Raw genomic sequence first — 27,147 nt, forward strand, 5'->3', positions numbered from 1 at the left:
TGCATTTACTATGATTTTGAAAGATATTTAAATAAATCATATTTTGTTTTTAAAAGAAGAGGGTTAGTTTAATTTATTTGTGGAGCAAACCAACAGTCTGTAGAGCCAGCTCCTCCTCCCTTTCAAAGAACCAAGCAGCCTTTGTTGATGCACAAAACACCTACACGCTTTGTTTGTGTCTGTCAGCTTGGTGTGGAAGCTGATCCTTCCTAACTTCAAAAGGGTGATAGAAACTCCACCGTGCTGAAATTGTGCAGGTCGTGTTGCAGAGACATGCCCATACATTTCTATCCCATCATTGAAGTGAAGACATTTTGTAGTAGGGAGAAGAATTTTCAGAAGATAGATTTTTCTGGGTGGGTGGTTAATTCTTAGAATTCTTTCACTAGATTCATGGATTTGGAAGCTGTCGGAAGTGTCATCTGCTTTCCTTCATTCTTGTTTTAGCTCGTACTGTCTTAAAGTGTTACTTTTTATTCATCGTCTCAGTTTGCTGGAGTAAGTACTTCATGGAATGTCTCTCCAAGATGCAGTATTCTCTTGGAGCCAAGACTTCCTTAGCAGTCTCCCTGTCTCGTAGGTGGGCTCTGGCACCTGAGCTTGAAATTCTTGGGCTTTTCTTAGTGTGGCGGGGTTCTGACAGACTAAGTGTGTCTCAGAGGAAAGGCCCACATTTCTCCCCCCTTGAGAAATCTTTGATGACCAGGGTCACCAGACATTGCTGACTGACCTGTCTTGTGTGTACTCCTTCTGTTCACACGAATTCTCATCCATCATTTCTCTTTCTCTTTAGCCATAACCAGCAGACCACAGCATTCAGACATCCTGTGACAGGGCAGTTTTCTCCAGAAAATAGTGAATTCATTCTTCAAGAAGAGTAAGTATTTTTATGTATTCTCCTTATCTGGGCATAGTATGGGAGACTAAAGGCATTTGCTGAAAACAAAACTTGCTGGACTATTTTCTCTGAGACAGAGGGGCTTGGAGCGAGTGGGTTGGTTGATTCAAACAGGAATATGAGAAGAATTTTATTTTTCAATCTTCCGACTTCTTTCAGTGGCAGGGTATGGAAGAGGAGAGTTGATACAGGAATGTGCTATGATGGGTATTGTCAGAGCCTCTTTAAAGTTCCCCTTCCCCTGAATGAACCCTTTCTCCTGATACATCTTCTGGCACATTAGCCCTGTTTGAAGAGGACCCACTCATCTGGGTGAAAATATAGCTGGCACACACCTGTATTACCAGATACTTGGGAGGCTGAGGTGGGAGGATGGATTTGAGCCCAGGAGTTCAAGGCTAACAAGACCCCATATCTATATATATATATATATATAGATATTTTTTTTTTTTTTTTTTTGAGGCAGGGTCTTTTTGTCACCCAGGCTTTGTCACCCAGGCTGGAGTGCAGTGGCACAATCTTGGCTCGCTGCAGCCTTGGCCTCCCTGGGCTCAAGCAGTCCTCCTGCCTCAGCCACCCAAGTCGCTGGGACTACAGGCATGCACTACCACACCCAGCTTGTTTTTGTATTTTTTGTAGAGATGGGGTTTCGCCATGTTGCCCAAGCTGGTCTCAAACTCCTGGGCTGAAGCAATCCTCCTGCCTCAGCCTCCCAAAGTGCTGGGATTACAGGCATGAGCCATCACATCCTGCCCTAGACCCCATCTCTTAAAAAATGTGTGTGTGTAGTGTGTGTATTTGGGTGGGGGTAGGGGGTGTACCCTCAGACTGAGCTGAATCAGCCTCCCAGGGAAGCCTCAAATAAGAGTCCAAAGTCCAAAGAGAGGAGAGCTGGTAATCCCCATCATCCCTGGACATTCTGAGTTCTTTCTGTTCTCTTTTCCTAACATGGGAACTTTCCTGCTCCTCAGCTTAGTTTCAGCAGGGCTCTCAAGTGCTCAGGTGGGCTGTACCACCCAGGGCTTGTCTACATAAAAATACATGTACAGCCCAAGCAGGATGTGTTTTCCCAAAAAAGAAAGGCAAGAAATGTGCACAGGTGGCTCTGCCCCCTTCCATTCATCTGAGACAGTTCTATTTGAAGAAAATGTTTGTGTTTTGGAAAGTAACATAGATGTTAGCTTTAAAGGTTTTTTTCTTCTTCAAATCATTTTTCCTCTGTTTAGTCACGTAGACCAAATATGATCTTAAACTCTCAGTATTTATATTTTTACAGCATTTCCCTCCCTTAGTATCTACACCTTTAAACTTTTTATTATGGAAAAAAATTAAAATATACAAAAAGAGATATGGTAATAAATTCAATATACTCATTGCCCATCTTCAACAATTTCCAAAACATGGCTAATTTTATTTTATCTGTCCCTTCACCTTCATCCCCTAGATTATTTTGAAGCAAATTCCAAACTTATCATTTCATCTCTATAGTATTTTCAGCTTAGAATCATTATCCCACAGTACATTTAAAGCTAGAAAGCTATAATTATGGTGAAACTGACATCCTTGCACGTATGCTGTGTGCCGGAGGCATTACATGCATATCTCATTTAATAGGATCATCCTGAGAGATAGACCATCACCATTTTAGAGATGAAGAACCTGAGACCCAAAGAAGTGCCCAGAGACACACAGCTTAGGAGAGCCAAGATGCCGTCCCAGGTTAGCCAGCCTTCAAGGCCTGTGCTGCCTTTGCGTGGTGTTCCCTTCATCAAGTCCAACTCCTGTCATAGTCAGAGGCCACTTCCTAAGTTATTTTGATGCTGGTGGTCCATGGGAGATGACAGTCAGGGGCTGGGGTTGGGAATCTGACTTTGGAAGCATTAATACTAGTAAAGAGAGTGAGTGGAAGGTAAAGATTGTCTTGTCTCCTAGATTGATAAAGAACTGCTGTGTAAAAAGAGCCAGGATATGTGGATTCCCCAAATTCCAGCTCACAATGAATTTGTTTATAGAATCCTGAAGGTCAGAAGCTCTTGGGAGGTCATTGAGTTCAGTCCTCATGCATCCCGGAGACACGGGTGCCTGTTGTTATTAAGTCTGGATGGAGACTCCATCAGAACCTTTAGCTTGGGAAGTTACCAACTTCCATAAGAGCTGCTAGAAAATGCAGATCTACCATTACAAAACACTTGTCACACACAATTCCTTTTGCTCTCATTCTTAACAGAAGACTTTGTCTACTGACCACTTCTCTTCAGAAGGTAGCCTCTTTCCTACTACTGAAACATCTCTGTAGTTAATTTCAATTCCATCCAGCTTCCAAGGAGAAGATGCACCTTGTTTTCAAGGCTTACTTTTTCCCTCTAGATCCCATCTCCTGGATGTCACGGAGGTACCTGCTTGTCTCAGGTGGTGTGTGGCACTGATTGGCCAGACATTCCTTGCAACAGGCAGAATATGCTATAGGCATTGAGAAGAAGGGAAGATTCCTGCACTTATACATTAAATACTTAGTGAGTACCTACATTGTGTCTGGGGCTGTGCTGGACTCTACAGGTACACCAGCAAGCAACACAGATGTGGTCCTGGTGGTGAGGAGCTTACAGTTGAGTAGGGAATTTGCCTTCTCTTATTGGTGTGAACAGATACATCTCCCCACTGTTGGCAGGTAGGACTCACCTGATTTGCTCGGAATAATGTGTGCATGACCCTCAAAGGATAGTTTCTCATTTTACAGGTTAGAGGCATGGAGAAGAGAAATAATGTGAAAGCTATAATCTGATGGTTCCAGGGGACATGAGTTCTGAGTGTTCTAATTCCTGCATCAGTCATATAGAATCAGTCAGGATAGGCTAGGGTCTGCTGTGGTAATAAGAGATCACAAATGTGATAAATGTTCATGATAGAGGAAACATAGGGTTCAATGGGAATTGATAAAGGGGACTCTAACTTGGCTTAGGGACCACAGAAGGCCTCCTCATCTGGAAAGGGATGTGGTTTAAATTGAGATCTGTCTAGTCAAGGTGAACAACCTGGGCAAAGACTTAGAGGGAAAGGAGGGTAGAACATGGGGGACCTACACCAGTTGAGTTTAAGTGAAAAGTGAGGAGCACTGGATGGATTCTGGAGATAATTGGGAAGTAAAATGAACAGAATTTGGTGATTGACTGACTGTGATAGGGATGAAAGAGGGGAAAGACTTTCTTGAAGCCTCTGGGCTTAAACTGGAGGAAGAGGGAAGATTTAGATAAGGGAAGATAAGTGTGTACACGTGCGTGTGTGTAGGTGTCGTTCACAGCTGAGGAGAGTGTGACCAGCCTTGGTGGGGTCAAAGTGCAAGAAGGCTGACTTGCAGTGGAGGTTTGTGAAGGGGAGTGTGTAGATAAGGTTGAAGAGGGGGGCTGAAACCAATTACCTAAATTGCTTCCTCCTAAATGAAATACACTTAGATTTACCTCCTGGGGAAGCTCTGGAGGGTGAGTGAGGCATGTCGTCTCCTCACAGAAACAGTTTTTTTTAAATTATGCAAATGAATGAGATTCTTGTTTTGTTCCCTTAGAGGAGCTTAATTTTGTTGTGTAGTGTGTTATGTCTCAGACTAATGTCTTGGGTGGAAAAAGGAAAACGGCTCCTTTCTTTTTCTTCTCCAAAGAGAATCCACTAAGGCCAAGCACTGGAGAGTTGTAACCACATCGACTCCTCTTGCCAGAGCCTCCACTCCCCAGTTTCTTGTAGCTAATTCTTCTGGAGCAGCAGTTCTCAAAGTGTGATCCCTGAATCAGCATCACCTGAGAAGGTGTTAGAAATGTAAATTCTTGGCCCCACCCCAGACCTACTGAATCAGAGACTCTAGAGGTAGGGCCCAGCAATCTGTGTTTTCACAAGCCTTCCAGGTGATTCTGATGCAGGTAAAAGTTTAAGAACTACTGATTTAGGCAACTTGCTCTTTTCATCCCTTCTAAATTACTCCCTAGTTCTTCTCTTCACCCTCAGGTGTCTTCCCACTTGACTGCCCCCACCAAGTGTCCATCCATTCTCTGGGCTGCAGTGACAATCTTAGGTAGATTTTAGTCACATAATCTTGAGTTTCTTCTTCTGTGGGAATAAAAGAAAAAAAAATTTTTAAACCCATCCCATGGTGACTTCTCCTAGGGCATTATTGGTGTGAAGAGATAGATCTCCCCACTGTTGGCAGGTAGGACTTGCCTGAGCTGCTTTGAATAACCCATCCATGCCCCTCCAAACGATGGTTTCTCATTTTACAGGTCAGAGGCATAAACAAAGGAAATAATGTGAAAGCTGTGATCTAATGGGGCCAGAGGACATGAGCTATGAGTGTTCTTGTTCCTGTGTCAGTCATATAGAATCAGGCTAGATAGGCTAGGGTCTGCTGTAGTAACAACAAACAAAATCTTCATGATTTGAAACAGCAAAGGCGGATTTCTCATGTTCGCTTCATGTCCATCATAGGTCACCCGATGGACTCTGCTTTGCCCTCTTTTTTGAGACAGTTTCACTCTTGTCGCCCAGGCTAGAGTGCAATGGCACACTCTAGGCTCACTGCAACCTCCGTCTCCCAGGTTCAAGCGATTCTTCTGCCTCAGTCTCCCGAGTAGCTGGGATTACAGGTGCCTGCCACCACACCCAGCTAATTTTTGTATTTTTAGTAGAGACGGGGTTTCACCATGTTGGCCAGGCTGGTTTTGAACTCCTGACCTCAGGTGATCCGCCCGCCTTGGCCTTCCAAAGTGCTGGGATTACAGGCATGAGCTACTGCACCCAGACTGCTCTGCCCTCTTTACTGAGGGTGGCTTCATTTCTGTAAGGGAACTTGTAAATTGGGCACTGGCTCTTCCACTGACATTTCTTCAGCTAAAGTAAGTCACGGAACCACTTCAAGAGGAGAAGAGAAGCGCATATTTATTATGTACCTGAGAAGAGAATCAGAAGTATTTGTTGGGCTGGGTGCAGTGGCTCATGCCTATAATCCCAGCACTTTGGGAGACCAAGGTGGATGGGTCAGGAGATCGAGACCACCCTGGCTAACACAGTGAAACCCCATCTCTACTAAAAATACAAAAAATTAACCTGGTGTGGTGGCGCACGCCTGTAGTCCCAGCTACTCGGGAGGCTGAGGCAGGAGAATCACTTGAGCTGGGAGGCAGAGGTTGCAGTGAGCTTAGATCATGCGACTGCACTCCAGCCTGGGCGACAGAGCAAGACTCCATCTCAATAAATAAATAAATGAATGAAGTATTTGTTGGACAGCACTAATTTTTTTTTTTTTTTTTTTTTTTGAGACGGAGTCTTGCTCTGTCGCCCAGGCTGGAGTGCAGTGGCGCAATCTCGGCTCACTGCAAGCTCTGCCTCCCGGGTTCACGCCATTCTCCTGCCTCAGCCTCTCTGAGTAGCTGGGACTACAGGCGCCCGCCACCACGCCCGGCTAATTTTTTGTATTTTTAGTAGAGACGGGGTTTCACCGTGGTCTCGATCTCCTGACCTCGTGATCTGCCCGCCTCGGCCTCCCAAAGTGCTGGGATTACAAGCGTGAGCCACTACACCTGGCCAGATAGCACTAATTGTTATCCTTAATAAACCACAGTCCAGATTTATCAAGGGAAGTGGGACCTTTTGAGTCTCACTAAGAAGCTGCTTTTGCTGTATGACTAGAGTGCTCATTTCTTTTCTTTTCTTTTTCTTGAGACGGTGTCTCCCTGTGTTGCCCAGGCTGGAGTGCAGTGGTGTGATCTTGGGTCATTGCAACCTCTACCTCCTGGGTTCAAGTGATTCTCCTGCCTCAGCCTCCTGAGTAGCAGGTGCCCGCCATCACACCCAACTAATGTTTGTATTTTTAGTAGAGATGGGGTTTCATTGTGTTGCTCAGGCTGGTCTTGAACTTCTAGCCTCAAGCAGTCCATCTGCCTCAGCCTCCCAAAGTGCTGGGATTACAGGCATGAGCCACCTGCCCGGCCTAGAGTGCTAATTTTCTCATTTGACCTTTTCTGTTATGCTACCCAGTTTTTTGTTATGCTACCCAGTTTTTTGTTATACTCCCTGAGGGGACTAGGCATTAGTCAATGGGTTCTGTAGCCTTGTTCCCCCAGGGGACACTCCCCAAGCCAGTAGGTATGTGAAAATGCCTCATGGAAGAGCTAATACAAGCTCAGGCTGTATTAATAAAAGTACAATGCATAGAGAAAGGGGGAGAATAGTTCTGTTATATCGTGGTTTTTGTGAACCACTTCATTCATTCATTCAATACAAATTGATGGAGTACAAAGGGCATGCCAAGCTCCAAACACCATGTTCTAGATACTAAATTTTAAGAGAGGTGTTGAGCAATTGATGTTCCCCTGAGTTGGGGGACCATTATGGTGAGGGTTCTAGAAGCCCTATCCTGTGACCTATTGTGATTAATCTGCAGGAGAGAAGATGGAGGACGTGGTAAAAGTCTTCAAGAAGGGCTAGCAAATGGGAGTGGGGTATATTTATCATGTAGCGGGCAAAGGCAGGTGTCAGATCAATGGGTGAAAGCTATAGGCACACAAATTTCAACCCTGTCCATAATTTTCTAAGAAAGACACTGTATTAGTCTGTTCTCATGTTGCTAATAAAGACATACCCGAAACTGGGTAATTTATAAAGGAAAGAGGTTTAATTGACACAGTTCCACATGGCTGGGAGGCCTCACAATCTTGGCGGAAGGCGAATAAGGGGCAAAGTCACATCTTACATGGCTGCAGGCAAGAGAGCATGTGCAGGGGAGCTCCCTTTTATAAAGCCATCAGATCTTGTGAGACTTACTCACTATCACAAGAACAACATGGGAAAAACCCGTTGCCATGATTCCATTACCTTCCACTGGGTCCCTCCCATGACATGTGGGAGTTATGGCAGCTACAAATTCAAGATGAAATTTGGGTGGGGACACAGCCAAACTGTATCAGTTTATAGCATCCCTTGTTTCAGGATCTAGAATTTCCTCTTTAACATTAAATGAAGTATTCTACCTTCAAGAATAAGAGTTGGGAGCTTTTAAAATGAATAATATTAATAGTATTCCTAGTATTATTGTTATTTTTATAGCTAACACTTAGCACCCTTACTATTAGCAGGTACTTTTCTAAGTGCTTTACATATATTTAATTTTCACAGCAATCCTGTGAGGAAGATGCCATTATTATCATGAATACTAAGGCACGGAGAGGTTAAGAGTCTTGCCAAAGGTCACACAGAGAGTAAGTGGTGGAGTCAGGATTTGAATCCAGATAGTCTGGTCCTAGATGCCATGCTTCTAAACACTATGCTATACTGCTTCTCATTTCAGAGGTCTTCCGGGGACAATCTTCTTCCTTGTCCATACTCAGTGTGCTGAGTGAGTAGGCTACTGCTGCAGAGAGATTTTAATTGTAATTGTATTTGTAGCAATGAAATTTCATCTGTAATAACTTTGCATTTGTTTGAAAGATGGCAAGCTTCCTCGATAGTCTTTTCTCCAGAAAATGTTCTCAAACCTTTTATCTTGGGGCCTAATTTCCAGTTATTGGATCATTTTGCTCCTCTTCCTTTTTTTTTTTTTTTTTTTTTTTGCCTCTTTCCTGATTCTCAGTGACTTTCTTGAATTGTGAGCTTGAAGCCAGACCCTTTCTGGCTAAAAGAGCCACACGCAGGGCCCCTCCTAAAGGGGTAGTCCTTGGCATAGAACTTTCAGGCCTGTGGTTTTGATGTTTGGTGCTCATGTACAGGAGTGTTTTCTCCTCAGTGCTGGGCTGCCCAGGGAGCCACTGACAGACACCTCTGCAGTTCTCGGGGAAGAGGAGAGAAGCGTTCCCGAGCAGTGACGCTAGCAGCTGACTGACAGCAGGCTGTGTACACCGATCCCCAGGCTCTGACAAGCAGTTGATGTTGAGGTGGGGCCTAAGGTTGAGAGAAGAGAGTATGCACTTAGGAAGTTCAGGGGCCCGCTTGTGTGCTGAGACGCCAGCTGCAAGGCATGCAAGATCACTTTGGAGGCTCCAAACCTGGAGGGTGCCCTTGCTTGACCTGCCTTTCCCAGCATCCCAGTGAGTTTAACTTGTTGTTTCCATTGGGGTCTGAGCAGCCTTCAGTTTTCTCATTGGATTATTTGGAAAAGAAACACAAGTTGGAATTTCCTGGAATGTTGTGAGCGGTGTTTGGAGGATAGCACTTAAAAAAGATACTGTCTTTCCAAAGGTAAGAATTATCTTCCAGATCTTTGACCTCTTTGCTAAAGGCGGTTCATTTTGCAGGTTGCAGGGTGAGACTCATCTATGGCATGTGCTGATTATGGGTTTGGGTGCGGGGTATCACTTGCTGCTAGGAGATGGCTGTCTCCTATTCCTCCTGCAGCTACAAGTTGGTAAAGCTGGCAGTGAGATTTAGAGCACTGGAGAGGGGAGTTGCTCCTAAACTCCCACAGGAGTCTGCCCTGTTGCTCATCTGCTGAGCCCTGGGCTGTGAGGCTGATACTTTGCTGTCTGCAGCTGATATAGCCAGCACCTTGTCTCTAGATGCTGGCAGTCTTGGGCTAGCTTTGCCTGTTGTATTTGGTTGCCATGGTAGCAGAAAAATGAGGAAAAATGGAAACACCTGGCAAGCAGATGCAGAAACTTGACTGTTCAGTTTTCTTCCCTGGACTAGGAGACAGTGTCTGTGATAGTCGCACGTAGGGGAAGAGATGGTGATGGGGCCTTTAGTTCATTCAAACACCTGCGTGTTGGCTGGGCCTTTGGTATTGCTGCTTTGAAGGGCATCGGCATTGGGGATGCAGTCATTGCCACACAGCAACCATGTCTTTGGCTCTGTCTGTGCTGGGCAAAAATGCTGCAGTGGTGGCTTTGCTGTGTGAGGAAGGGAAGCTGCTTCCTGTAAGTAGTAATTTTGTTTCTTCCTGTGACTTCCCTTCTTGTCCTCTTCTTTTACCTCCCACTAGTCTTGGATGTGCTCAGATCTCCAATAAAAAATATCATTGTCTAATGAGAGAATTAGCTGCTTGTTAAGCTAGGAGGAGCAGGTAGGCTAGAAGAGGGCTCACCAAAGGCACTGGTTAGAAGAGACTGGCCCAGGGTCATACAGCAGAAAAGGACTTGTACCAGGTTCGGGGCAATACTCCCATTTGGGGAACAGGCGTGGGGAGGCGGGGATGGCGGCACACAGTGCTTATGGGGTTATTTTCATGCCAGGTGAGAGGCTGCTGTTTGGGCTGGTTTCTAGCTCCTGGGGTAGAGTGGGGTGAGGAACTGCAGCCTTTGTTCAAGAAAGGACTTGAGGGGGAAGGAGAAGGAACATAATAAGCCATAGTTGAGTAGTGAGACCACAGTTGCTGAATGAAAACCCGTGTCAGACAGCCTCTCCCAGGCTGTTGGGAGTTTACAGTGAGCGTTGGCGGTCTGTCTGTGTGTGTCTCTTTCTCTGAGAAGAGGGGGTGTGGAGGGAGGTGTCTGCCTGTTTGGGATAAGAGCTTTCTTTTGTTTCCTAGTTTTCATTGTGCATTGCTTTCCCCAAACCCTTAGCTGATGGGTGTAAGCTACTAAAAAAAAGGTGCTGGTGTTTGTTAGTGTGTCCTCTTCTCATTTACTTTTCCTTTATATCAGTAGTTTTAGCCGAGCTCTCTGTGTGTAGATTCCTTGAGGACAGAGCATGACTTTGGGGGCCAGCTTTCCCAGGAATTAATGGGATAAAGGTGTCATTTAATAAGGTGTTCTCAGTAAAAGATTTATGTTTCCTTACAGCTTTCTAACCTCCCATCATGATGACTTATTTATTTATTTAATGAATGAGACCAAGTCTCGCTCTGTGCCAAGGCTTGAATGAAGTGACGTGATCTCGGCTCACTACAGCCTCTGCCTTCCAGGTTCAAGCAGTTCTTGTGCCTCAGCCTCCCGAGTAGCTGGGACTACAGGTGTGCACCACCACTCTCGGCTAATTTTTGTATTTTTCATAGAGACGGGGTCTCATTATGTTGCCCAGGTCTTGAGCTCCTTAGCTCAAGCGATCCGCCTGCCTTGGCCTGAGATTACGGGCGTAAACCACTGTGCTTAGCTGATTTTTTTTTTTTTTTTTTAATTTTAATAGAGACAGAGTCTCAAGATCAGACTGGTCTTGAATTCCTGGCCTCAGATGATCCTCCTGCCTCAGCCTCCCAAAGTGCTAGGTTTATAGGCATGGAGCCACTGTTCCTAGCCCTTGATGATTCTTGACATTACTGTTCTCCTGGGGAAAGAATGGGAACCCAATCCTCCAGCCACAGAATTACTGTGCTTTAAATAATTTTTTTTTGTAAGATGCTATTGGGATATTTATAGATGACTGTTGTTTAGAAGTTAATTGTTTGGCACCTTGAGCTTTCTGGAGACATATGCCTTGGAAATAAAGTGTAGCTGGGATTTAAATTCTGGGGTCTTCACTGGTAACAGTTCCAAATAATGCTTTGTATGTCATGGGTGCTTTATGGTTTTCAGTGTCATTTCAATCCACACAACTACTTTGTGAGATGAGAGGTGGTTTCCACTTATTTTGCAAAACTGGACACAAAGGTCCAGAGAACTGATGTGACTTGCGGAGGAGTCAGTAAGCTGCAGGACTTGGCTGAGATCCAGTTATTCTGGGCTCTTGCTCTTTCCACCACCACAAGATTTCCTTGATCTGGGGGTTGGTCTTAGGGCTGAAAAGAGCAAAAGCCTGCTTCTCTCAGACCTTGGGACCTGCCATAGGGTCTTTCTGTGGCAAAGCCTAGGCTTTGGAGTCCAATTTCTATCTCGAATAAGTTATTTGTCTCTGTGAGCCTTAGTTTCCTCCTCTATAAATAGAGATACCAAAACTGACTTGGCAGGGTTAAGTGGGATAATGCAGGCCAAGTGCCTGGCATGCATGCAGTAGGTGCTCAACAAGTACAGCTTAATCCCTCTGCTTACCTGACTTCGTGTACCTGTCCTGAAGAGGTGGTGATCATTGTCTTTGTGACCACTTGTCGCAGCATCATAGACATCTTGCTCTGATTCCTTCATTCTGCTTCAGCTCACACCGTTGATTGAGAGACTCCCATTAACCAGATCCCATTGACCAAACCCACCTAATTTCAGACCCAACAGAAAAAAAATAGCTTCTGTATCTATAACCTCTCTTTCTTACTACATCTGTCCGTGTCGTATGCATTTATTGCCGAATATGCAGGAAGCAGAAGCACTCCTTTTATAGATAGGGACAGAGAAAGTGTCTTCCTGCTCAGGCTCACTTCCCACATCCTTGACAAAGTTCAGAGGAAAATCAAGTCACTTTCCAACTGGGCTTCTCCAGACTGATTTTGTCTAGTCCTAAGTTCTTCATTCATTTCAGATGGGAGGAGGTTGGGTTCAAACTCTAGCTCACTGTTTTCATCTTCAGCCCACATCCCTCCAGCAAAATAATCAGCATTCATGTAGCCCAAACCAGGGAGAGAGAAGTCTTTGTTCAAATCATCCCATTGTACTTTGGGATTTCCAGTAACACAGAAACCTGGGAAACAGGCTTTTAAGTTAATAGGTTTTATTTGAGGACAGCAGCAGTCTGTATGTGCAGGTTTTTGGGTCTCCTCTCCCGGGGGTCTGCGTGACTCAGTGTGCCTGAGGGCATGCTGCTGGGAACTGAATGCCTTTCAAGGTTGCTCAGCTCGGGGGCACAAGTTCTTCTCTGGGAAGAGAAGATGGTTCTTAGATGAGACTCGGTTCTTAGGTGAGACTGGTCAGCAGAGTACGCTCATTCTGAGGAGTTGAGGACAAATCATTGTCTGCCCCACCAGGCTCTTAATGGGAAACATGCCTGTGGGATGTAACTGGCTGAAGCAAATGTATCAGAATGCCCGCATCCAAGTGAAGGATGTTCCTTTCAGTGTTGTCTCTTTGGGAGGCTGTACACATGCACTGTTGATGTCCCATTGCTCATTACCCATTGTGGTAAACCACCACTAGAAGTTTCCATCAGAGCCAGGTTTTCAGCCAAGTGAGAAAATGGTTTTTGAGACTTTTTTCATATGGATACCAAATGGTATCCCCAAGCATGACCACCATTTTTTTTAACTAGTTGTTATTCCAGATAACTTGTAGTTATTTCCAAAAGTCATAGTCATCCTTAGAAAACCTGAGAGATCATGTTCTATGCTGAGAGCGTCAAAGAAACATCCTCTGAAGGCCGATCTTGTTACTTGGACAAGTGGGTAGCTGTGTGTGCCTTGTCCTTTCAAAGAGCCAGGTCAGGGACTGCCAAGTATGAGTTGAGTATATTCCTTGAGTTGGGAGCTGTCCCTGCTCATGGGGGGCCTTGGTGAAGACATCCTCCCTGTTTGTAGACAACACAGTCCCTTCCCTGGGGCATATATAGTTTGAACTTTAGTCATGTCTCCTAATAAGCTTTCTATGGGTATGGCTGAGCGGTGTAGACCATGAAGAGTCAATCTGTCTTCATATGTGTTTTTGTATTCTTTCTCCACTCCTTGCCCATCACTGCCCCTCACTGATGTCCAGCCAGCTAGCATCCCAGAAGCTAGGATGGGGAGGAGACGTGGGGTTAGAATATGTGGGTTTGGGGGGTGTCAAGTTAAATGTCAAGATTGTAAAGTGCTTTATACTGCACTGGTGAGATGATTTAAAATTTTTTTTTTTTTAGGCTGGGCGTGGTGGCTCACGCCTGTAATCCCAGCACTTTGGGAGGCTGAGGCAGGTGGATCACTTGAGGTCAGGAGTTCGAGACCAGCGTGACCAGCATGGTGAAACTCCCTCTCTACTAAAAGTACAAAATTAGCCAGGTGTGGTGGCATGTGCCTGTAATCCCAGCTACTCGGTAGGCTGAGGCAGGAGCATGGCTTGAACCGGGGAGGCGGAGGTTGCAGTGAGCCGAGATTGCACCATTGCACTCCAGCCTGAGCAACAAGAGTGAAACTCCGTCTCAAAAAAAAAAAATTTTTTTTTGTTAAAGATTGTAAGGTGCAAAAATGGCAAAAGTAGCTATTTGTCCTGGATTTCCTGGCCAGTCACAAATCCAGATGGTCTTTTCTTTGTCCTACAGAGGTGGAATGGCACATCTAAAGTTGGTGGAATGTGATGCAGTTATTTGAAATGATGTTAAACTGGCTTAAACTAACGGAGAAAGTGTTTACATTACAATAAGTTTTTAAAATGAAGATGTGAAGTCACATACATAATTTTGATCATATGTAAACAAAAAAGCACCCTTTTTCTCCCTACCCCCTTCCCCTGCAGAAAACCCAGGCATATAAAAAGAATGGAAGTAACTATACCAAGTGTTACAAGTGGTTTTCCTTTCAGTAGCTGGAGTATGGGTGATGTTTTTCTCTCAGTTTTTTCTTGTATTTCTCAAATATTCTGTAATAAGCCTAAAATGTCTTAAGTGGGAATAAATTACATTTGATAAAATCCCAAACAGGCGGCCGGGCGCGGTGGCTCAAGCCTGTAATCCCAGCACTTTGGGAGGCCGAGGCGGGCGGATCACGAGGTCAGGAGATCGAGACCATCCTGGCTAACACGGTGAAACCCTGTCTCTACTAAAAATACAAAAAATTAGCCGGGCGTGTTGGCGGGCGCCTGTAGTCCCAGCTCCTCGGGAGGCTGAGGCAGGAGAATGGCCTGAACCCGGGAGGCGGAGCTTGCAGTGAGCCGAGATCGCGCCACTGCACTCCAGCCTGGGTGACACAGCAAGACTCCGTCTCAAAAAAAAAAAAAATCCCAAACAGGCCAGGTGCTGTGGCTCATGCCTGTAATCCCAGCACTTTGGGAGGCCGAGGCGGGTGGATCACCTGAGGTTAGGAGTTTGAGACTAGCCTGGCCAACATGGTGAAACCCCGTCTCTACTAAAAACACAAAAATTAGCTGGTCTTGGTGGCAAGTGCCTGTAATACTAACTACTTGGGAGGCTGAGGCAGGAGAATCACTTGAACCCAGGAGGCGGAAGTTGCAGTGAACCGAGATCATGCCACTGCGCTCCAGCCTGGGCGACAGAGCGAAACTCCATCTCAAAAAAAATTCAAACAAATCTTTTTTGTCATTGGACCTTGTGTCCTGAATTTTAGCTTAGAGATACAGCTGCCATAACTGAAGCAACCTGAGGCTCTTTTTCCTTGTTGGAACCTCCAGAAGTCTGAAGAGTTAGACAAGACCAGGTTCCAGGATGTTTTGGACATAGTTCTGTCTGGAGAAAGGGGGTGGACAAGGCAGCCTCTTGGAGCCTCTTCCTGCCCCGATCAGTGGTTATCTTGCTGCATACAGCCTCTGCCAACAGCAAATGTGGTGACATTCTCCCTCTGAGTGGGGAGCAGCAACAAAAGTCTGGCTGGGTTGGAGGCCGGGGGCGTGGAATCTGGAGTGAGTGTCTGAGCTGATAAGGAGCCAGTGCTCTTTCTGCCTGGTAGGACTTGCATCTCCTGCTGCCAAGCATCCCACAGGGCCCAGCCCTTTGGGAAGCTGGTGCCTGCTACAGTGGTCCTGCTGCTGGCATTGCTTGGAAAGTGCAGTAGTCACGGCTACTTCTGCAGAGAACTTCCCTTGTGGTGTAGGATATTGGGCTCTGTCTCGGGGCACAGAAAGGATCACTTATCTTTTGAGCAGCAGGGTCTTTGAAGAAAACAGTATATTTCCATGGTGGAAACTAGGATGTTCCCTCATTGTATTGTTCTGAAAGCGTCCGTGTGAAGGACTTTATGAGTGCTGCTTCGTCAGCTGCTTCCTGCCTGGATTCTCTAGCTCCATCTCCTCAGGTTCCTTGCCCAGGCCTCCAAAGCAGATTTTCTCCACTCTTCAGGCAAAGAGCCTCAGTTTTCTGTGGTCTGCCTGGTCTCCAATGACCTGGATTCTGTTGCCTATCGGAGCAGTGGACAGAACGTGGAGACTTCCACTTTGAGGAAGGCTTGCTGATCCTGGACTTAGCAGGGTCTTGGCATCAGGCATCCAGCTGTCCAGGGATAGGTACTGGATTTGTGTGGAGGGATCTGTCACCGCTGCCTTGAAAGACTGGCAAATGCTGGGGATCTGTGGAAGCAGGTGAGAAGGACTCTTCAGTGGCTCTTGAGTGTCACACTGAGATGCTCCTAGAGAGTTGGTCCTCCCAGGGCAGCTTCTTGGTGGGAAGTTCCATGTTTCTGGGATGCTGATGGGGAAGCCCCAGAGATTCCTACTGGAGCCCAAGGCTTATTTCATTTCTTCCTGCTCTCCAGGCATAGCACAAGGGGTTAATATCTCTGATAGCTCTATTTTGGGGCAAATGGAGTGTTCCCAGAATAAGACTCTTTGTTGAGTAGTCTATTTTGGGAGACAAGCCCCACTGGCATTTATGTAAGGGATTCTCTGTATCTGGGGGTGTGGTTGTGTGCGCAAGTGATTTCTTGTTACTAATTATAAACAGCTTCTTTTGGGAGCCAGGGAAATGGAGGTGTGTGAGAGGGCATGGATTGCTCTTGCGTGCTGAGAAGAGTGGTACATCTGTGCATGCCCATCAGATGGGGCAGTTGTCACAGACACCTGATTAAGAGAGTGAGTGTGGAGACTTCCAGACAACAGCAGGGATGACAGTCTGTCCTCCTTTGTTGGCGTGTCAGGCTGTGGAGATGTGCCTGTCATCTTGATTCCTTGAAACACATGGGCAAGCTGGACATCGCGGCCCTCTGGCTGCAGTCTGGAGTCAGGCAGCCTCCAAGGAATCAGGGTTGGGTTGTTCTAAGGCACAACAACCAATTCCTACCTGGAACTGATCTTACTGCACTTCCTACTCTGCAGCTCGGCTCTTACTCACTGGAATCCCCTGTCTCCTCACAGGCCGAATCCACATATGTCGAAGCAAGACAGAAACCAAAGACCGTCCAGCATGGTCAGTGAAACATCCACAGCTGGGACCGCCTCCACCCTGGAGGCCAAGCCTGGACCCAGGGTGAGCTCCTGGCCACTTGTTCCTTCCTTCCCCTCTTTTGTATTTTGCCAAGCCCCTTTGTAACCAGAAGTCCATTTGATCTTCACTATAGTTTTGTGAGAGAGACCCATAAGAAGTGTTCTCCCCAAATGACAGATCAGGAAACTGAGGCCAAGAGGGATATGTCCCTTGTCCAACAGAACAGGTGATTGCTGACAGACCCAGCACTGGTGTCTATAGGTCCTTGAGCATGTTCTTCACTTTCCTCGCGTGGTTGGGAGGGCCACGTTTCTATTTACATGTAGCTGTGTGTTAAAGCAAGCCTGGAGAGATTTGGTGACATGAGGCCCTGAGAAAGGGTGCTCTTGGGAAGGACCCAGAAGTTTTTGTGCTCCAGGTGTAGAAACACTAAGGATCAGGGAAAAGAACCAGCATTGCGGAGAGGAGGAGAGTGCTGAGGGATGAACCCAGATAGGAGGGGTAAATATCTGGAAATTGGCAAAAAGCTGTGACCAAAAATTAGCTTTGCTCCAGAAAGCCATGGAACATATTACAGCCAACAGCTGCTGCTGAAAGTTGATTGAAAAATTCTTTTTATTTTTTTTTCTGTGACCCAGCTGGGAGGTTTGCCAGGTCTTGGGCTTGCCTTTTAATTAGAATGCTGTGGTCATGTGCACGCCCATTCCCTGTCTCCTGGCTGTTCGTTTGATCAAAGGATGCTGCCATTTAGAGTGAGGCAGAGAGAGCCGACGGTCCTCCTAATATACAAGTGCTTTTTTGTGTCACCTTAAATTCCCTGCTGCTAAAGTTCAGTCTGCTTTTTTGTAGATCATAAAGTCCAGCAATAAAGTCCACAGCTTTGGGAAGAGAGACCAGGCCATTCGGAGGAACCCCAATGTTCCTGTGGTGGTGAGGGGCTGGCTGCACAAGCAGGTGAGGATGCCAAGGAGTGAGAATCGTGGAGGAAATGGCTCTGGCTGAGTTCTCTCCTTTCCCAGGCCCCAGGAAGCTAGGGATGCGCACATAAGCTTTCTGTTCCTGAGTTTGTCTGAGGCAGCTGGATTCTACCTGCTGCACTGCATTATTTGCTGTTTGTTCTTATGAGTGACTGTCTGCTCAATGGTTACAGCTTCTCTCCCAAAACCCACTTGACCACTTTGGCCCCTGGTGCTATTGGCTGTCCTGGGGCCCAGGCCACAGTGTGGGTGGGTCAGCTTGAATCCAGCCTTCCTGCCAGTTCTCTACCAGCACTTGCCTTCCTGGTGTCAAAGAGTCTTTCTTATTATTTGGTTGAAAATTTTCATCTTTTCCTCTCCCCCTTGTCTAGCATGCATATCCACCTAGCGTCTCAAATTCCAAATCAGCCAAACTCAGCTCATTATCTCCTCACCACCCTGGCCTGCTATTTCCCCAAGACTGCTTTTTCCAGATCTTAGTAATGGTACCACCATTCTCCCAGGCACTCAGGTTAGAAACCTCAGCACTATCACCAGATCCTCCTTCCCCCACATGCATTCAGTCAGGAAGCCCTGTCGGCTATGTTGGCTGAGGCCATTCTTCATTGGAATCCCCATTGCCAGTTGCCCTGCCTGGGGTTCTGTGTTCATGGCTGGGTTGTGAGTTCCCAGAGCTAGAGACCCTGTCTCTTTTGCTCTCCTTCTCTCCTTGCCAGTCATTCATTCATTCATCCATTCTGCAAAGTGCCTGCCATGTCCTAAGTTGCTAAGAGCAAGTATCAAGAGAAAGTAATGTGGTTCCTGCCCTCGAGGAACTCATCAGCTACCAGGAGAAGCAGATAGCATATCTCTCAGTTGTCACATTGTCACCCAGCCCTGTCTCTCACCTAGCATAGCATCCAAAAATATCAGAGCAGAAATGTAAGTTTTGGTGAAGCTTTGTGGGAAGACGGAGGAGGGCATTACATTCAACAGCACACAGGAGAAATCCCAAAAATCCCCTTAAAATCTTCCTCTGCATCTCTGGCCCCATAGCAGCTGCAGCAGCTTCCGGCCTCTTCTGTTGGACACTCCTGGTACCACCCTCTCTTGCTCCCACTTGCCCTTCACAGCCCTGTTGTCCCTCTCTTTTCTTACATTTGCCCTTGTCTTTTTCTCACTTGAGTCATTTAACCCTCTGACTTCTTCCATTTGCATCCCTGTCCCCGTTAAACAAAGGATGACCCTTTGACATATGGAGAGAGAGAGGGAAGTATTTGTAAATAATTCCCAGCGCCTAAGTCAGGCCCATTGGCTGTGCTGTAACCATAACAGGGATCTGTGTGCTGTGGACACACAACAGAGAGTGGCTATACTGGGGGGTGTCCAGAAAGGCTTCCCGGAGGAAGTGATATTTGAACCAGGCATGGAAGCATAGATAAGAGGTCTCCAAACAAAGCAAATATCATGTGCCAAGACCTTAGAAATCATTTTGTTGATTTGCAGAAGATAAAACAGATAAATAGTTGAAATCATCAAGGTACATTTGCTTTTAGCATTTTAGTAAGTGGAGGAGGGACAATCCTCATGCTGTATTTCAGTTTAGAAATTGTCAGATTTTTTTCAAGCTTGTCAAAAACTTCTGCAGAAGGAAGACAATTTAACAGCCATCTCTATTTTTTAAATGAAAAAAAAATTTTTTTTGTACAGATGGGGCGGGTATCGCTATGTTGCCCAGGCTGGTCTTGAATTCCTGGCCACAGGCGATCTTCCTGCCTCAGCCTCTCAAAACACTGGGAGTACAGACATGAACAGCCATCTCTAAAACTAAAAGATGCTCTGAGGTATTCCTAGGTTTGAGAGAAAACTCACCCTAAAACTTTCTGTTTTCCTGCCTTTGCCATGTTTTTTAAAAATATTCACAATAATTTAAAACATTATTGATAAATACAAACATTTACACTTCAGATGAGTAAAGACAGATTTTTCTTATGAGGCAATTTGCTAGCAAAGAGAATCCAAATTCTTTTATATTGAATGGAAGGAAAACACAACAGCAGAATACATCCTATATGGCACAGAACTGAGCATAGTCTAATGAGAACTTTGCCTCACTTAATTCATTAGGTAACTTAAACTCTTTTCAATAGTTCAATGTAAATTCAGTTTTCCAGTCAGCATAAATGAAGGTATTTTATAGCGTAGCCACCTAAATAAGAAACAAACAAACAAAAACTTTTTGTTAAGAACTGATTCCTTTCTTAATTTACTTTCTAGAAGAAAGTGACTTATAATATTATACATTAATTTGCTTCTAGGAGACAAAAATAAAAACCCTGCTTTCTTAGGATAAACCATCATTTAGTCTAAATTCTAATGTCCTATTCAAAGAATGGCTATTCAATAAAATGGTAATTTATTAAAACAAAGAGTGCATATGGGCAGATATTTGGTTCTGGAATCAGGTTGTGCGTGCTTGGAAAGGGACAACAGTATGCTCAGATATTACCCTGACTAGTTTTCTTTGCTTTGCAGGACAGTTCTGGGATGAGGCTGTGGAAAAGGAGGTGGTTTGTGCTTGCTGATTACTGCTTATTTTACTATAAAGGTGAGCTAACAAGTAGCCTATTACCCTGCCGAAGTGTTCAGTTTTACATATGTGGATGGTTGGTGACTTCAGGTTTACCAGTCCTAACATAGGAAGTTCAATCTGTTGGGTTAAAATAAATAGAATCCAGTTTGCCTGCTATTAAGGGTCTCAAGATTCAGAGTCATTTCCGTTTCTGTCCCATCTGGGACATAGGTCCACCTTTGAGGTACTCTGGAGAGGTGAGAAGTGTGGATCATTAATTGTATTTTGTAACCTGTCATCTGGATTTATTGGATGTTGGATGGGCAACTGGTGAATTGAATTGGCCATCTGAGCTTCTATGGAGCCCCAGAACATACAGTTAGGGACTATGTGTTGTTAAGAGGCAGTCTCAAAATGTGAAGAAAGACTTACTTTTAAGACAAGGCTAGACTGCTACTGGTGCTTTCAAAGCAGTTCAGGGGGACTGAGAAGTGAATTCCATCACTGGAGAATCTGAGGAGGCTTCTTAGAAGAGAGAGAAGAGATAGGCTTTTAAGAATGGGTAGAGCTGGCCGGGCACTGTGGCTCACGCCTGTAATCCCAGCACTTTGGGAGGCTGAGACAGGTGGATCACCTGAGGTCAGGCGTTCGAGACCAGCCTAGCCAACACGGTGAAACCCCATCTCCGCTAAAAATACAAAAATTAGCCAGGCATGGTGGCACATGCCTGTAATCCCAGCTACTCAGGAGGCTGAGGCAGGAGAATAGCTTGAATCTGGGAGGCAGAAGTTGCAGTGAGCCGAGATCATGCCCTTGACTCCAGCTTGGGCAACAAGAGCGAAAACTCTGTCTCAAAAATAAATAAATAAATAAATAAATAAATAAATAAATAAATAAATAAATAAAAGAATGGGTAGAGCTTTGCCTCTGTGTGGGTCGGAGGAGGATGGACATTACAAGGGGAGGAAACAACTTGGCTGAAGTTCTGGAAGCAGTGGGACGGATGAGCCCAGGGAAGCTTCCCAGAAGGTTGTTCTGATGCGTTTTTCCATTCAAAGACAGCCGAGAAGAAGCGGTCCTCGGGAGCATCCCCTTGCCCAGCTACGTGATCTCTCCTGTGGCCCCTGAGGATCGCATAAGCCGCAAATACTCCTTTAAGGTACTGTCCCTACACCTCTAATGCAGCCATTCTGTCTAAAGAAACTGTGTTCTCAAAATGTCTTCATAAAAGCAGTTGCTTTTGTCAGGAGGGGGAAGAAGCTAAGAAGTTAGAGAGTTTCAGATTCAGGTTAACGAAGTTGTAAGTTATTTAAACAAGAATAATATCACATGACCAGTACTGTCATTTGACTCTAAGCTTTGGAGTCGCCCAGCCATGTTCAAGCATTCAGACCCCTCCTTCCTCTCACGGCCAGTCTTGTGGTTACCTATCGAAGCCCTTCTTGAGCTATGTTATCACCGTACTCAGCCAGCCTAACTAGCATCCAGCCATTTCATAGAACTGGTGACCCCTCATAATGGGTTTATATCCATTGTATTATGAAAACTCATATGGAAGGTTAGGGGCCTGTGTGTTGAAGAGGCTGTCAGCTTTGTCCACTTTGTTTATCTTGTTGAAAAGCAATTATAATGAAATTTGGTTTATCTTCTGGATCATAGAAGATTTCCAGGCAGATCCCTTTACCAGTGAAACCCCTTTCCTACTTGTTCTGTGTCTGTATCATTTGGGCTGAGTGAGGCCATGATAATTAATAGCAGTTTCGCCCTGTAGCACCTGTGAGGTCAGGTGTGGAGGCTCTTGGAAGGTGTGTTTAGGCTCAAACATGGGGAGTCCTGAGGTCTTCTCCATTGGTGGCCTCCACGGATTTCCTTCACTGCAGGTATTAAGATCTTGGGTCCCTCAGGGAAGGTAAGGGTGGGGTGGATTGAAGATCCACTTTACTGGCAGTTGGAGTGGAAGTCCTAGAGAGCACCGAAGCAAGCAGCCCTTGGTGCCAGTCGCCACAGGGCACAGCCCTCTCTTGGCTGCTTAAGATATGAGGCAATGTCATACATGTCAAGCTGGAGTAGGGGCTCCTGTCCCCACTACACTTGTTGCTTGGCCGTTTCCATGTTGGAGGCACAAGATGAATACTAGACAGTAGGTCGTAAAACAGAGATTGAACAGAAGTCATGCTTTCCAGCCATAGATAAAGGACCACGGGAAAGCTCAAGGTAAGACGCCTGCCATTCTCTGGAAGGGTTAATGGAAAGTGTTGGTCTGTGGTGTCCCTGGTGTGAGCAGCTTGTCCTTCATCTATGAGGGCCTTGCAAAGTGAGAGTCTCCATCAACACCTTGATCTGGAACCATGGTGGTGCTGGTGGTTGGAAAGTCAGTCTCATCTTCCTTCTACCTTTCCTTCCTAAGGAGGCACGGAACTGAGCTGATGCTGTGGCGTTACTCATCAACAGGTGTGAGTTGTTCCTCTCTTTCCCTCGAGTGATGCTACTGAGTGTCACTCCAGAATTGCTATGGATTGGTGATCCTGGGATACTGCTCTGTGTCATGTTGCATGGAATACTGTTGCCTTATATCTTTAAAACATGACGTGGGAAGTACTTTTATACACTTGACCTCATTTAATGCTCATGGTGAGGGAAGGATATGAGAGCTTAAGAAACTTTCCCAAAGTCACAAAGCTGGAAGAGGACAGAGGCAGAACTTGGCCCTGAATTCTATTCTCTTTCAGTTTTCTTATAGGGCTCCCACTTTGTATTATTTTCTCTTCTTCCTTACTTTTCTTCCATGTCTTATCTTGGTCACTTGCTGCACAGACATTGCAGGAGGTAGAAGGTGGTTTGAACTGACGTTAATTGTATCATTTTAGAAACTTATTGCTGGCTCTGAAAACATTTTTTTTAGTGCCTTTCAGATTCATCCTTTACAGCCTGAAAAAAATCTTCCTTAGGAAACCCTCCTTTCTAGAGTTGAGCACTGCCCAGTTGGGCAAACAATTGGGATAGTGATGTTACATATGATGTTTTGGGAACAACATTTGGCATATCCTTAAAGTAACATATCATAACTATATATATTTTTTTTATCTTAACACTTCATTGGAGGTGTGAAAGTAGATTCTAGGCAAACATCTTTAATCTGTCTTAGATTTCTTTTCTTTTCTCAACATTTTTCTTAGAAAGACTGTACTAAGAGTGTTCCCTAAATCTTTTGTCTGGGAGACAGAAGGCATCGTGTATTTGGGAGAGGTCTTTGAGGTCCTCAGGATCTGAGAGCAGAGAAAAGCTACTACAGAGAGATCTGGTGGTGTTTAGATAGTTCTCCAGAAAGGGCAATGGTTTCGTGAGTCTGAAAGAGTTATCTTTTCATTTGGGTTGCAGCATCCTTCTTTTAGGGGCCAGAGGGTAGGCCCTGGGGGCAGCTCAGGGTCTATATTCTTGGGCATACCAAGGAATACACAGTGTTTTGTGCCTGGCCTTGATACCTGTCTTTGGTGTTGGTCCTTCTCTGTATATAGAGCTGAAGTTCTCAGACTGGTGCTAGGGTACCTTGTCGGAGACAGTTCAGAGTATCCACTGTACCTGGCCTACTCTTTAACCTTTAACTGAAATATAACTTTTCTTTCAATTAAGAAAGGAGGTCACAATGTGTATCAGCAGTACCTGTGACTTGGTCACCAATAGAAACCATAGATATCTTCATAACACATTACAGTTGTTGCAGATATCTTGAAATATCATTTATGCTCATCACCATTTTAAAATCATAATAATTATTACATCTGCCACCAGATCCATTATGCAGTACGTTAGTAAACAAACACCTGCATCACTAGACCACACATTTAAAAAATATTTTAAGAACTATATTTCAATATAATAGATTTCCCTAATTTTGCCTGCTTAACATTCTAGAAAAGGTTCATAGGATTTATCAAACTGTTGATGTCCATGCCACAAAAAATGTTAAGGTCCCTGCTCAAGATTCTGAAGACATGCCAAGAGGCATGGTTTTTCACTTATGTAGTTCTATTTGATAAACTTCTGTTGCACACTCTGATTGTCTATGGGGTAGTATAACAGATGCTAGGGATACAGCAATGAATAGGACAAAGTCCTTGCTTTTTTAGGGCTTATATTCTCAAGTTTGCATCAGCATGTGTATTATTACAGGATGAGAAGACAACAAGAAGGAGCTGCCTTTTTTCTCTCTCCTTTCAATTTTGTTCTTTATATATCTATCAAATTCATCTCCTCCTCTCCACTTCTGCTGCCACTATTCTGTCTTAGCCACCACCATCCCCCGCTGGGGAGCACACTATAGAGCAGGACCTAGTATATAGTAAGTGCTCTGTAAGCATTGGCTGTCGCTGATTCAGCCTTGGAATTCCTCTGCAGCCTACAGTTCATCCTCTATGTTGTTCCTAAGTTGCACCCTTGTTCAGGTTGTATTCCTACCATAAGCCCTTCAGTGGTTCCCCATTGCTTTCAGGATAAAGCCAATTTTTTTTTTTTTTTTTTTTTTTTTTTTTCTGAGACAGAGTTTCGCTCTTGTCACCCAGGCTGGAGTACAATGGCACGGTCTTGGCTCACTGCAACCTCCGCCTCCCAGGTTCAGGCAATTCTCCTGCCTTAGCCTTCTGAGTGGCTGGGATTACAGGCACCAGCCACTGCGCCCAGCTAATTTTTTTTTTTTTTTTTTTGTATTTTTAGTAGAGATGGGGTTTCACCATGTTGGCCAGGCCGGTCTCGAACTCCTGACCTCAGGTGATCCACCTGCCTTGGCCTCCCAAAGTGCTGAGATTATAGGCGTGAGCCACTGTGCCTGGCTGATTAAGCCAATTGTGATTCATGAGGCCCCAGCTTATATCTCCAGTCACATTTTTAGCCACTCCTATCTTATGTCTTTCCTCTAGCCATATACAGTTGCCTAAGGCCCCAGGACATTTCTTGCCTATAGGCCTTTACTTAAACTTCAGCCACAGTTGGCCAGGCGTGGTGGCTCAAGCAGTAATCCCAGCACTTTGGGAGGCTGAGGCAGGCGGATCACGAGGTCAGGAGATCGAGACCATCCTGGCTAACACTGTGAAACCCCATCTCTACTAAAAATATGATTTGCTGGGTGTGGTGGCTGGCACTGGTAGTCCCAGCTGTTCGGGAGGCAGAGGCAGGAGAATGGCATGAACCGAGGAGACAGAGCTTGCAGTGAGCTAAGATTGTGCCACTGCACTCCAGCCTGGGTGACAGAGCAAGACTCCGTCTCAAAAAAACAAAACAAAACAAAAAAAACTTCAGCCACAGCATAGAATGCCCTTTCCCCAACTCTTACTTGTCCTTCAGTTCTCTGCTCAGAGTCACCTTGCCTGGGAAGCCTTCTCTGAGCCCTCTGGACAGGTTAAGTACCCTTCTTCTCTACTTCCACAGCTCTGTCTCACTGCACTGTAAATGGTTGATTCACCCACCCAGACCTTTCACCCGGAAAACTGATTCATCAGCTAGTTCTGCTAGTCCCATTCTGTAGACAGAGACCAGAGGGAGCATTCATGTGTAATTGGAATCGTGGCCAGTGACAGTGCTTATACCTCCCAAGATATGGTGGGTTCAGGCTTACTTCTATTTTGTATTTAGTTCCCTATAAATTTGTGATGGGGAGGGAGGAAGAAGAGTCTTAAAGTTTCCAGAATGCTCTTTCAGCCAACCTCCCTAGGTTGCTCAAGTGACTGCTCCTTCAGTAACATCAGCTGACATCTTTTGAGCCTTACAAATGCCAGTCTGTGCTCTAAGCCGTGTATGTCTCATTTCATCCTCACATGGCCTTATAAGGTAAATGCTACTTTTACCTATAGTCCCATTTTAAATATGAGGAAACAAGCATGAGGAGGTTGAGTAATTTACCCAGGGTTACCCAGTGGGCAAGAGGCAGAGTCCACCTTGGACCTCAGGCTGATTCCAAGAGCCCAAGTTCTTACCCTGTTCACTGTGCTGCTTGGAGTCAGCCTAAAGGTTGGACGTGAGAAGTTTCATTTCTTTTCTCTTCCCTTCTCTTCTCTTTTCTCCCTTTCCTTTCCCTTTTTCTTTCCCTTTTCCTTTCCATGGAGTCTCGCTCTGTCACCCAGGCTGGAGTGTAGTGGTGTGATCTCCGCTCACTGCAACCTCTGCCTCCCAGGTTCAAGAGATTCTCCTGCCTTAGCCTTTTGAGTAGCTGGGGCTACAGGTGCCCATCATCACGCCAGGCTAATTTTTGTGTTTTTAGTAGAGACTGGGTTTCACCATGTTGGCCAGGCTTGTCTCAAACTCCTGAGCTCAGGTGACCTACCTGCCTCAGCCTCCAAAAGCGCTGGGATTACAGGCATGAGCCACTACACCCGGCCCTTTTTCTTAATCTCAATAAATGGTCACCACTACCTCTGCAAGTTGTAAACTTGAGACTCTTATTCTTTATACCTGGTGTTCCCTCTCCTCCTATATCCAGTCCATTGCCAAGGCCTGCAGGTATTACCTGCAAGTTCTCTCCAGACCCTGTCTGCTCCTCCCCTTCTCTGCCTCCACCACCATCTCTCACCTGTGCTCCTGTAGTAGCCTCCTGACCCGTCCCCCCTCACCTGTTTCTGCTGAATTGAACCTCTTCTCTGTACTGCAGCCAGAGTGGTCTTTCCAAACAAAATCTGAGCACATCATTCCCCAGTTTAAACCCTTTAATAAGGCTGGGCGCAGTGGCTCATGCCTGTAATTTCAGCACTTTAGGAAGCCAAAGTGGGTGGATCACTTGAGCCCAGGAGTTCCAGACCAGCCTGGGCAACATGGCTAAACCCCATCTCTACAAAAAATACAAAAAT

The 27,147-nt window shown here is 45.4% G+C and overlaps 1 protein-coding gene across 13 annotated transcripts in view; it reads left to right on the top strand.

Annotated features, from left to right (window-relative positions):
- The window catches only part of PLEKHA7 (pleckstrin homology domain containing A7), a 239,204-nt gene that overhangs the window by 143,687 nt on the left and 68,370 nt on the right, over positions 1-27,147 (top strand). For 12 of the 13 annotated variants that reach the window (XM_063641930.1, XM_063641933.1, XM_055282268.2 and 9 more), the window contains 5 exons: positions 794-877; positions 16,717-16,828; positions 17,636-17,740; positions 20,278-20,350; positions 21,373-21,473. In XM_063641930.1, coding sequence (XP_063498000.1) covers positions 794-877; positions 16,717-16,828; positions 17,636-17,740; positions 20,278-20,350; positions 21,373-21,473 — 475 coding nt within the window. Of the gene's footprint in view, positions 1-793; positions 878-2,520; positions 2,618-16,716; positions 16,829-17,635; positions 17,741-20,277; positions 20,351-21,372; positions 21,474-27,147 lie in introns of those variants that run through there. The other variant, XM_063641940.1, reaches the window with a different exon arrangement.

The sequence above is a fragment of the Symphalangus syndactylus genome, chromosome 6, assembly GCF_028878055.3.
Source record: "Symphalangus syndactylus isolate Jambi chromosome 6, NHGRI_mSymSyn1-v2.1_pri, whole genome shotgun sequence".
Lineage (NCBI taxonomy): Eukaryota > Metazoa > Chordata > Mammalia > Primates > Hylobatidae > Symphalangus > Symphalangus syndactylus.